Source organism: Saccostrea cucullata, unplaced genomic scaffold (genome assembly GCF_032062105.1).
Source record: "Saccostrea cucullata isolate Sc308-1 unplaced genomic scaffold, CSIRO_AGI_Scuc_v1 ctg10806, whole genome shotgun sequence".
Taxonomy (NCBI): Eukaryota; Metazoa; Mollusca; class Bivalvia; order Ostreida; family Ostreidae; genus Saccostrea; species Saccostrea cuccullata.
The window spans coordinates 3322-16589 of NW_026924136.1; the positions used below are offsets into that span (position 1 = coordinate 3322).

General features: G+C 34.1%; 1 protein-coding gene across 1 annotated transcript; it reads right to left on the minus strand.

Moving 5' to 3' along the window:
- Positions 1-248: 248 nt before the first annotated feature.
- LOC134265847 (uncharacterized) lies at positions 249-4980 on the minus strand. The gene is made up of 5 exons (XM_062748073.1): positions 4950-4980; positions 3573-3666; positions 2723-2895; positions 2343-2439; positions 249-390 (listed from the first exon to the last, which is right to left on the minus strand). Exons 1-5 carry the CDS (start codon positions 4978-4980, stop codon positions 249-251), a joined length of 537 nt encoding a protein of 178 aa, XP_062604057.1.
- Positions 4981-13268: the final 8288 nt, after the last annotated feature.

Consider the following 13268-nt stretch of genomic DNA (forward strand, 5'->3'; position numbering starts at 1 on the left):
ATTTTATAATTTATGTACCGGTAGATATTATTGCGCCGTGTGATTAGGTCACGTATTGACCTCTGACAAACTTCTTACAGAGTTGAAGATATTTCTCTCTGTATCTTTATATACTGGAGAGATACCACAAAGGTATGTATTTATTAATAGAATATATATTTTTTCTTTATAAAGTTTTGATAACATAAAAATCCAGATTTTAAAAAGAAAGCTAAGTTTTTAAAAAAATCTTGCAAAATAATGACCGTTTAAACATCCCCAGTTGTGGATTTTCTGCCGATTAGTTCCAAGGTTTCGTTTCCTTTTGTACGAAGGGTACTTGTTGCATATGGACTTGATTTGCAGTCCTCATTTATTTTATGTAGACAGCTTTGGCCTGATAAGAGTTGTCTGTAAAAAATAAAAATGTAGATATATATAACCATGAAAGAAAATTCAAAAGCAAACTCTTGAATTAAAGGCTGCAAATTTGTACTTATGCTCAGCACCAATGGCCATTAAGCCCAGATGAGCACTTTATATCTACATCGGATTTTTTTTTTTTGGTAAAATGATAGAGTAAGAATTTTTCTTTCTTTGCGGAACATTTTTAAATGGCAATTATAAAATTACAGATCGGACCAATAAACTTATATTTTCGACTGGAGTGTGGCAAAGGTAAAGGTTAAATGTCTGGATTCTAAATAAAATAATTCTTTTTTATTTTGGAAGAAGGTTACGCATTAGGTAAAGTCTGTTTCCTTCTTTTTCAGTCATTGGACATAATGTTTGTAAAACAAAATATTCGTTTATAATTTCTGTCAAACCATATCCAATGTTAATGTCAGACATGTTCATGAAAAATATATAACTTTTCCAAAGTAATTGGTTCTGGAAGTATTGCGACCTGAACAAATTTCCTCACATTATCAAGTATTTTTCAAGACACTAGAGTGTGTAATTTGTAATATAATACATATGGATTATAACACATATGAAAAGCCTTTTAAATTGCTTACAATTACAATTGTTGGCTTCAGTATTTTTTAAAACCAATTTCAATATCTTAAGATAATGGCAATCATGAATATTTTTTTTAATATAAGTTATATTTAGAGTACGAGTTTCCTACTGTATCGGAGATACAGGGCGGGGCTTGAGGCGACAGCTCGAGCCGGGCCCCGCACTGTATCTCCAATACAGTAGAAAACGGGTATTCTAAATGACTTGTGGCATGACCTTTCCAATGACCTCACCAATTTACATTCGTATTTGGGTACATATTTCTCAACCAATCAGATGATTTTGGCAGAAAGTTGATTTAGTATCCCATTTTAAGCATTCGCAACTGAAAATCCGAGTTAGGTGGACGTGCAGGTAATGATTTACTATTATTTTAAAAATAATTATTTGGGGGTTGGATAATATAATTTGTTTTCCAAAAAATAATTTTGATTTGATCGGGTAGGTTTTTTTTCTCTATTCAACTCTTGCTGATATCTTTTTTTTAATTTAAGCTACGAATTAAAGCAAAACATGTTTATATATAAGAATCATATTTCTGAAACAAAAATGCTTCGGGGATATCGTATTCTGAGAGAAAATGTCCGACAATGTCCTCCACCTGTCGTCATATACAAAATTGAAATAAACAGATGAAAGGAAGGGGGGTATTTTACTTTTTTATGTTTTTAATAAAATGTAGAGAAACCAAAGGAGGGTCCAGTACTCACAGGTGCCCACCATCCCACCCAACTTTTTTTTTTCTTCGTTTTTGCCAAACTTATATACATGTACATACGCTTTTTATCAACAAGTAACGAATCCACGCACATAGTGTCTTGTTAAATTATAAACCTCTCCCACAAAATGCGATTTTCCATTTTTTTTTTCGGGGGGGGGGGGTGTTTCAAAGTAATCGTTTTTTAATTGCCCCACTCCCTCCTTTCTAATTTTTTGGAATCCGACACTCATAACTTTACGTTGTAAAATTTTATTCTTAATTAAATCACCTCCAATTACTAGCAGTAGTATCATATGCATAAGAATTGAACGATTGTTGTGTCTGACTATGGATACAGCTTTTCGTCATCGCTAAAAATAAACCGTTCTGTATCGTTGATATTTTGCAGATACAGTAAACTTTCTGCTCATTTGCATAAGAAACGCCCACAAAAAGTGTTCTGTATTGCAGTTACAGTATGCTTGACTTCAAAGGAAAACCCGCCGAGTCATGTCACAATACCAATATATAAAACATAAATTTAGGAAACGTGTCAACTTATCTAATGTGGCTGAAAGATTGACAACTTTGCTTTAACACTAATCAATCAATCAAATGCTTTTCTCAAGGGAGTACATACTTGCATCTTTTTTCACTTGATGTTCGAACTGGTAAGTCACGCTCAAGTTGGGTACATTTGTCTATCTCTGAATATGAACATGTCGGTGCAACACATCCTAAATTATGGAAAATGAATGAAACTGATTATTATTACCCATTATTATAAACCTGTTTCATTGATGAAATTTATTAGCTTGGAATAATTGTATTAGATAAATGCAAAACATCTCAAAATTAATTTTTAAATGTAAAATCTTTGTCCATCATTCGGTAGTTGAGATTTAATTGTGTTATAATTATTTAAGAAAAAAATTGTCAATTTTTTCTAAACGTAATGATGGCAAAAAATTTTAAATCGAAAAAAAGAGAAAAGGAATTTAATTTTCTCCGTTCACTTACCCCACATTTTGAATTGTTCTTGATATGTGATGGACGTTTCAATTCCTCTTGCAAGAACAACCTTACTTCCATACTTCTTTGTTCCCCAGAACGATGAATATGAATATCCATAGGGATTGGATTTGCAGGCATAATTCACTTTCTCTACACAGTTGATTTGAGATAATGTATAACTGAAAAGAAACGTAAGTTTGTGGCTAGTCATTTCAATCTTTTGCTAACGTGTATGAAACGCAACATCTTCTTGCTCTTCATAATATAAAAGAAGATAAATTTCAACAAAAAGTAGGGTAAAAGATCGCATGCTATCGATCATTACTCTAAAAAATAACTGTAACGAACTAGATTGATCTTGTTCAAAATAAAGTAACTTTAATTTGAAAGTTATTTTTCACATGTGTATATATTCATTAGGGGTTTTATGCCTTACATGTATCTAGCTCAGATAATTGACCTTATTCCTACAAGTGACTTGATGAATATTTTTGCAAGCATCCGTATCGCCTGCGTGGAGCAGTGGAAAGAACATCTGCTCTAGAGTAGCGAAGTAAGGAGTTGACCCTTACTTCGCGGATTCGAATCCCACAGTGGGACGTAGAGTCCGGTCATGCGGATGAGACCGTATTAACCGAGGTTCCGTGTCGCAGTAGGTGCTGGTACGAATAAAATCCCTCACTGCTCAATGGCCCTGAGTGCCGAGTAAAGGTCAAAATTTGTAGCTTTCAACCGGTAAGTGGTAGCGTCTCCATATGAGTAAGAAATTTTCGAAAGGGAAGTTAAACAACAAACAAACATATGGAAACAGTATTATTTGGAAATAGGCTAACCACTCCCATTTAAGATGACATACTTGCATACTTCTGGATCTGCATCCCATACAGGAAATGGATAGAGCCAGCCACATTTGTTATACTCTTCATATGTACAAGTCCGAGCCTCACATCCTGTAAAATGCAGTATTTTTTTTTTGAATATTATTACATGCATATAACACATAAGAGAAAAGAATTGGGTTTTTTTTCTTCCAGTTTAAAAAACGCCTTTTGAAAAAAAAAATTCACTTACCCCCAAAAGAAAATAGATGCTATACATGTCAAAAATATGAAAGTTGATGGTTTCCACATTTTCGCCTTCTTTGCCAAAATAATAGCAGTGAAAGGGTGTCACAATACAGTAGAAAAAACAACGCTTTTAAAATCAACAGTTAGTTTTAAATCTTTGTCTTATCTAGTGTTTAAAGCTTTAAATCATTGTTCATGTTCAAAAAAAATCGCAGAATATCAAAAAAGATCTATGTAATCGCGGAAAAAAGAAATAATTGTCGCGGAAAACGAATTTTATATTTTCAGCAAAAAAAAAAAAAAAAAAAAAAAAATCACGGTACAGTTAGGTCGAATTCAAACTGAGTTGATATTAATTCTTGTTATCATGTACAACTGAGTCAAACCAGTTGACATTAATTGTAACATGTATAAAATTCTACTTTTTGTGAAGTAAATGTTTTGCTGAAAATATAATTTCTCTGCATTAAAGCATCATACCTGTATAAATTCACCAGGAAATCCCAATGTGAACAATCAAAGTAAATAGTCTGATCTTCTGCTCCGTATTTATACATTGCATGTGTTATGAAATATTCTCCTGTATTACTGCCTTCGTCAGATTTGTTTTTCTTCGGAAACTATAATTTGTTGTTTTGAAAAACATACATGCACTGCACAGAATAAATTACAATTTCATTTTTTTTTCAAAATATACTTCAATTGTGAAGAGAATTTTGTCTGGGCAATTACACTGATATTTAATATTGCTCTATGTTTATGAACGCTTAAACGTGCAAGTTAATCTCAAGCATCTTCATTTAAAAGATCCCATAAATTATCTGTAATTTAAGCATTTTTATTTTTTTAGACTTAAGAAAACCACAAAATAAATTTGTTATGACATTTACATGTGTTTACCTTGATAATAAAGTACTTTCTTTTAAGAAATAAACAACAATTTTAAAAAGTTCACTGGGAAGAGCTTCTCAGTAGATTCGATCACGTACCATCTAAAAGTTCATTTTCCAGTGAACGTTTTAATATTGTTGTTTATTACTTCTATGTACATTTGAGACGAATAAATTTCGAGTAAAATTGCATTTATACACGAACAGAACGCTGGATGGTTATGTTGTGACGCGCAATTATCCAAAGTTGTTTGGTCAAAGTCAGTTTACATGTACCTCGCTCCAACATTTGAATGTTTACATTCATGTTAAACTTCCAGTTCAGGAAGTATCTGTATACATGTATAATGATTTAATGGACAAACAATGATCGCTACTGCGAATAATTTAATAATTTAATAAGTTCATAGAATATTTAAAGTCAAAAGCGGCGGTATCGTCTGTTTTAGTTTACCTAAATCCAAAGGAATTTCGGGTTAAAGAGATAATCCACATCCTAAGAAGATTTATTGTAATTCTTGTGTTTGAACAATATCCATATTTTTATCATTTTATTTTTTTTCATCATAATTGACTTAGAAACATATCAAAACAAGTTGCATCGTGACAGAAATATGTAGACTATATCACCTCGCTCTGTGATTCGGTCGCGCTATGACCTCTTACCCTCAAATAACATTCACACAGAATTGAACATATTTTCTCTTCAGTAGTTTCATCTAAGAAAGATATTTGCAAATATAAATATTTTCGTTTATATGTGAATTAATGTTTCAGCTGTCGCCTAAGTAAAATACACTATTCAAATATTATCAGACAATGATATAATTGTAGAATTGTCTCTAAAACATACGAAATAAAATAAAGCGAAGGCTCATTACCTAGGTTACAGTCACCATACTTTTTTGCCTGATGTACATCTATTAATTTATTTTTCTACTTTTTATGATAATTTAAAAATATTTCTGCAATGATATTTCGAAAATTAATTTTTATTGTATTTAAGTAAAGAGGGCTATTTGATATGGATGTTGTTTACTTGGTAAAGCTTGTGCATCATAATAACAAACAACAAAATGTTTGTTTTTTACAAAAAAAATTAGGACATTAAAATTTTTTGATGCATAAAGTCTTTCATACAGTATCTCCCCCAACATTGGCGTTTAATGGACATTGCTTCATGTTATATGTCTAGTTTTAAGAAAACCTTTCGTAATAGAACTCTTAAAATATAAATAATTCGAAAATTATGCTTAAATGCATTTCACTTTGAAATTTTCATTTTTTTTAAGTTAAGATAATTATTTTTTAGAAAATATTAATAACCATGTTCAATCCTTTACCCATTGCATTGTTTTTAAAGGAGTGAACAGTGTTTACATAACTGTTAATATGATGATTTAAGCTTTAACTTTATCGTTTCTTTGCCGTCCACTTGGGTAGTTTCTAATCACTTCACTATTAAACCTAAAAAAAATCATTGGCGGATATAGAGGAGGGACAGGTGTCCCCCCCCCCACTTTGTGTCAAAAAAACACAATATTTAATGTCTGGGGGTAAAGAAAATTTTTAAAGATTGCATTAATTTTAGTGGTTTTGGCCCCACCCCCCAGGCCCAAGGGGGGCATGGATCATGAAATTCACAATTTTTGTTCCCCTTTACCCATAGATGCTTTGTGCCAAATTTGGTTGAAATTGGTTCAGTGGTTGCAGAGAAGAAGCTGAAAATGTTCATAAGTTTACGACCGATTGACGACGAACGACGGACGACGAGGACGAAAACAGAGTGACTCATGTGACCTTAAATATAGGGAATATACAAATTCTCCATTTAATAACATATTATTTCAATCCACAATAATTCAAAGATAAAACTCAAGTTCTCATACAGACATAAGCAGTGCTCTAACAGCTAAATATCTATTTAAAGGTCAACTGAAAAGATCCTTCACTTTCAATTAATCTACCCCTTATTATCTTCAAATAAATAATAGAATTCAGACTACTTTACTTATTTGGTTATATCTGAATGTATTTCCGAAATATTTACGGTAAAAGTTGTCACACCTGAAATCTGACCTAAAATTGCATGCGAGTTATGCCCCTTGACACGAACCCGCCATATTGAAACTATCGACGCTGAAACGTCACGATACAGACGATGGGAGATTGAAACAAAAAATATGGTCTTGTGTGCTGCGCCAAACTGTGATATCCGATATGGACAGGGTGTATCTATGTTTTCTTTCCCCGACGATCCCAAATTATGCCATATTTGGGTAAGAAAGCTCAAAACTGTTAATTACTGGCCATCCAAACACTCAAAGCTTTGCGAGCGACATTTTGCCCCCGACTGTTTTGTTACTGAGCCTTCAAAAGCGCGATGCATGGGGTACAGTCGACTGCAGTTAAAAAACGATGCCATACCTAGCATCTTCGACTACAGACCATTAAATACTAAAGGCCATAAAAGGAAAACAGCAGATGTAGATGTTTCATATGTACCAAAACAAGGTCGGAAATCGAATGCTCTGGAGAAAAGGCGTGCAATTGCAGTTAAGTTTTTTAAAGTTTAAAAATGGATATACAAACATTTTAATGCGTCCATAATTGTTTACATTAGTTTTAATAAAGATTAGGTTTGTCCATCATACTTTAAATTACAAGGTTATCTTTATACACAACTCCTGTATGAATTAGGCCTAGCCTATATATATTGGTTATAGTTACTAGGGCTGGGACGATATATCGAGATATCGATATATCGTGATACGTGTAAGGACGATACGCATATCGATACATATGAAGAAATATCGGAATATCGCCCCAAAAAATCTTACTTCTATTTTTCTTTGTTTATTTAACATTTGGGGTTTATTATATAAAATAAATAAGCTAAATATAAATATAGATATGAAATAAATAATAATTAACACCACTTGAGCAAAATATTTTTGTTTTACAATATATAAACAATTATTTTGAATAAATTATTCTTATTTGCAAAGAAATAATTTGTTTATTTCAATGCAAAAAAAGAATTTATCAACAATCAAACATATCGTGATACATATCGTATCGTGGCTCAAATATTGTGATATACATCGATATAGAAAAAGTTGAATCGTCCCAGCCCTACCGAACATGAGGGTTTTGCTGCCAATTGTCTCAACAGATGGGTTTTAGAGACATCCTTCTATGAATATCTAGAAGAAAATGGACAACTGGAAGAAAATGAATTAGTACACAAGTAAGTTTTTTTTTGTAAAATTTTAAGGTAATCCTGTATTTTATTCTATCCATACCGATAATTCTGATTGAAAGAAATACCTGGTATTAATTTAAGTACGAGTACGTAACAAGTTTAATATTTACCCAAGTTATACAGTATAACCTGGATTGAGACAGTTTACGCTATATTTTTTTTGTGTAAAAATGTTTAGCGTTCCAACCATGGTTATTCAGTATAACTTGAGTAGCTAATAAGCTCATTCCTTATAATTAATTAATTACTAGGAAAATAGACAATTCCACCTCAAATATGACATTAAATTTTACAAAATTTAAGTGTAAAGTCAAGCAAATTGATATGTTTTTGATGAAAGTCATTGTGACGTATGCAACCCAGGGTATACAGTTTGAACTACAATGTAATTTTCTAGCCAATCAAAAAGCGTGTTACAATCAGAATTTAAATACTGTCTAAACTAATAATCAGCACTAAAAAAAGGTGTATACTTTATAATTCTAAAGGTTATTTGAATGGCCAGTTTCTTAATTATCATAATCTTATGTCAAAGAATTTTGAAAAAAAAAATTGAGCTGGTTTTGCATGAATGTTTGTGTGAGTAGGGAGTGTACTGTAATTGTAAAGGGCTTAAGGCATACATTTCAAATAAAACAAAAAACAAAAACCACCAAAAAAATCGCTGAATTTAACTGTGCACATGTCGTAAGTTCTGATTAGTTTGTCTTTTCCTAGTGTTTACAGGCATCTTGCATATCGACGATTTGTGAGGTAGATATGGCAACGTTTGGGGAAAAACAACAGGAAGATATTGCCATCATGTGTAGTAAGAAAAATTAGTACTGCTTTCCCATCTCAGCAATACTGTGGATTCATAATGCATCCCCACCCTACCCCACTGATCATAATTTAGACACTTGAAAATTATTCTTATATATTCCTTCTTAAACTTTTGATTCCCCATTGTAGCCCCGCCCTTCCCCCGGGGGTCATGATTTGAACAATTTAGAATCTACACTATACCAGGATGCTTCCACATAAGTTTCAGCTTTTCTGGCCCAGTGCTTCTTGAGAAGAAGATTTTGAAAGATTTTTCCTATATATTTCTATGTAAGACTTTGATTCCCCATTGTGGCCCCGCCCTTCCCCCGGGGTCATGATTTGAACAATTTAGAATCTACAATACAGTACCGACCGGACACAACCTAACACCAGAGCGAACCCGGAGCGGACCCCGGGTTCGCTTGGGGTCCGCTTCGGGTTCGCTTTCAGAAATTTTGGGACCGCTCCGGGTGCGCTTTGGGTGCGCTCCGTGTTCGCTCGGGGTCAGCTCTGGGTCCGCTAGAGCGAACCCGGCGTTCCCTTCCTGGGACCGCTTTACGCACTGATGCGTGAAGCGGACCCCGCTTTAATCTCACCACCAGTTAGCCCCGCCCCTTGTTTATTCCAATACAGTAATGGTATTGTGGATCGATCATTGTTGTTTTTGCGAGGATGCTGACATGTACACTGTACATGTAAACAGTGATATAATGGAGAACATTGATAAATCTTCTAAAATTCAATTGTACATTCGACGAAGATTTATATGGACATGAATAATTGATTTCATTGATTTTTCGATCCCGAGAAATTAATTTAACCGCGGGTTATAAGGCATTTATTACTCTTAAGTTATAACGAGAAAACAAAAAAGAAGAGGAAGGAAAGAGTGTTGAATTGATTTTCAGTGTATCGAATGGTGTACAAGTGAAACTGACGAAAGAAATCTAAACTAAATACCTTTAAAATGCATGCTTTATATAGTTCAAAAATACATTTGTTCGCATCTATAAATTACATGTAACCTTTTGTACGTCTGATATATTTAGATTTCATTCATAGTAGTTACACATTAAAAGTTCGTAATAAATAATTACCGGACATTTTCTAAAAAAAAAAATACACTGTATATAAGATTTTTTTCACGGTCAGAATTTTGGAGCGAGTATGATTTTTATCAGAATAAAGAAAAAGGCAGATAATAATTGTTCTCCCGATCCGATAAGAATATATCAATATGGGCCCCCTATTTCCCACACACATTGTCTTTATAAAATTCTAATTATTTTATTTATGATTTCTCAATTTACGTGTTACATTAAATTACTCAAAATTTACATCAAAATTATTATTCTTCGTAATCATGTTAATCTTCTTGATCTTCTTGGGCATGAAAAAAATGCGTGTATATGGAAATCTTCCTTCTGGATGCACAGATTGAAGTCATTCCGCCCTAATGGTATTAACAAACTGAATGACTTCACCAGAATGAACGTGAATTTAACGCAATTCCTGATGATACATAGAAAGATTATTCCTTCAATTTAGTGTAACTCTACAGTTAGTTTGCGTTACCAACCCTCGAACAACCCACATAACTACGTATTGCTTACGCCTTTATCAATATTTTTTCCCTATAATTAGTCCAAAAACATTTCAATATTTATAATAGATCATAATTCATATGTTAAAATATCCCTTCTATATTATATTTGTCTGATTATTCTTTGTCAAGTATAGTTACGCCATTTTGAGAGAATGAAACAATGTACGATTTACTAAATGTCGAGATTAATCAGCATAATTGATTCATTCAATTATGGAAATCGTACTTCACCTGAGTTTACCCCGATATACCAGACGTATTTCATAGCGGTCCGGATTTCTTTCTTTAATAATGTATATATATTCATGTATTTATGTATAATTCTACGTGGAAAATTAAAACATAATATAAATAATTAATTGCCTTAAGAAAAAAAGAAAATAAATATACAACCCGGAGGATTAAAATAAATAAATATTAAATACTATTTTTATAATCATAAAAGATTTACACAGCACATTCACACGTTTTGCTTGTATGTAAAGGGTTTGCACTTATATCGAATTAAATCAACACTTTCGATCTAACATCCCAATCGTCGGATTAATATGCTATTTTGATTGGTTGATACGCTGATTGGTTAATCGCTAATCCTGATTGACAGCTCTGTAAAGAAATACCGAACCCGCGTTCGCTCTCTGGGACCGCTACTGAATTTGGGGTTCGCTCTCTGAGTTCGCTTCGGGTTCGCTCGGGGTCCGCTACGGGTTCGCTTTGGGTCCGCTCCGGGTTCGCCCTAGCGGACCCCGAGCGAACCCGGAGCGGACCCGGATAGCGAACCCGGGGTCCGCTCCGGGTTCGCTTTCTGTTAGGTTGTGTCCGGTCGGTACTGTATACCAGGATGCTTCCACATAAGTTTCAGCTTTTCTGGCCCAGTGCTTCTTGAGAAGAAGATTTTCAAAGATTTTTCCGATATATTTTTATGTAAAACTTTGATTCCCCATTGTGGACCCGCCCTTCCTCCGGGGGTCATGATTTGAACAATTTAAAATCTACACTATACCAGAATGCTTCCACATAAGTTTCACCTTTTCTTGCCTATTGGTTCTTGAGAAGAAGATTTTTTAATGACCCCACCCTATTTTTGTCTTTTGTTGATTATCTCCCCTTGTGAGGGGACTCTGCCCTTTATTTTAACAATTTAAATTCCCCTTCACCCAAGGATGCTTTGTACCAAGTTTGGTCAAAATTGGCCTAGTGGTTCTTGAGAAGAAGTCGAAAATGTGAAAAGTTTACAGACGGTCAGACAGACGGACGGACGACGGACAAAATGTAATCAGAAAAACTCGCTTGAGCCTTCGGCTCAGGTGAGCTAAAAATGGATCTATCTTCTAGAGATGTAACAAAAAATCTGTGAGCCAATGCTCACTAGTAATACCCCCGCTCTGATGTAAATAAGCACTATCATGTTAATATACTGTTTACACAAGTTCAATTACAGGCAAATGAAGTTGACATCAGATTCATATCAAAATTAATCCCACCATATGGCATGCCTGAACAAAGTCGGTAATAAAATTTCAAGCATCTATGAATAGCTAATGAGAAAACTGCTACGAAGATTTGTCATGTATGAAACGGACAGACGCACAGGCAAACAGGAAGTTGATAACAGATTTAAACATAAATGTATCCCATCATATGGCATGCCTCAGAGAAGATTGTGTTAAAGTTTCAAGCATCTACGCTGAGTAGTTGCTGAGAAAACTGCGACGAAAATTTGTTATGTATGAAACAGACAGACGCACGGACAAACAGGAAGTTGACATCAGATTTTAACAAAAATGAATCCCACCATATAGCATGCCTCAGAGAATATTGTGTTAAAATTTCAAGCATCTACGTTGAGTAGTTGCTGAGAAAACTGCGACGAAAATTTGTTATGTATGAAACGGACAGACGCACAGACAAACAGGAAGTTGACATCGGATTTAAGCAAAAATGTATCCCACCATATGGCATGCCTCAGAGAAGACTGTGACAAAATTACAAGCATCTACGTTGAGTAGTTGCTGAGAAAACTGTGACGAAAATTTGTTTCGGACGGACACATGGACACACAGCTACACGGACACACAGACAGACGGACAGACAGACACACAAGGCTAAAATAGTATACCCCCTCTCCTTCGGAGCGGGGGTATTAATATTATTATTTATGAAAATGATGTTTTTAAGCCTGTACATACTATGCGACTATATCTGCAGGTAAGAAAATCCTTATCGTGTTATCCTCAAATGTTATCCAGAAATGCATGTCTCATGTTTATTTAGTTGTCCTCTGAGCATCCCCAAAAGTTTAGGTGACTGAGACTATTAAGTACCGAAACCAGGTCTAGGGATTCCTCGGCTTAAAAAACACCCCAATAAACTTAATCTTTCCATGTAACTTGATCTTGAACTTGATTTGTTACAGTGTAACGTCCTTTGACATTCTTACACCATTCATTCATTGGTGTTTTATTTTCAACATAATATACAATACTAGTAAGTACCTCTGTCAATATCTAACACTGGTTTCTTGGCAAACGGAAGTAAATCTAAAAGATACACAATATCAATCTCTACACACAGTTATCGTTCGTACCACATTTATACAGCTAAGTGAGGTACGAACGATAACTCTGGGTATGAAAAGTTCATATCGTGTCGCCCCCTACACTGTGATGCATGATGTCAATGTCCGAGCAAAAGCGATGAAGTTAGCCTGTACAAATTCTACCAATAATAGACCTAATACAAAGATATGTTGTGTCTCTTACACCTGCAACTACACACACACCTATAGTTTCACGAGTCGTAAAATGAAGTGTTCACGTGATCGAAACCTGAACTACCGAGGTGTTCCGAAAAAACAGATCTGGGGATTCCTCTGCTAAAAATAAACTCAACCCTGTCATGGCTATTTAGCGCTGTAAGG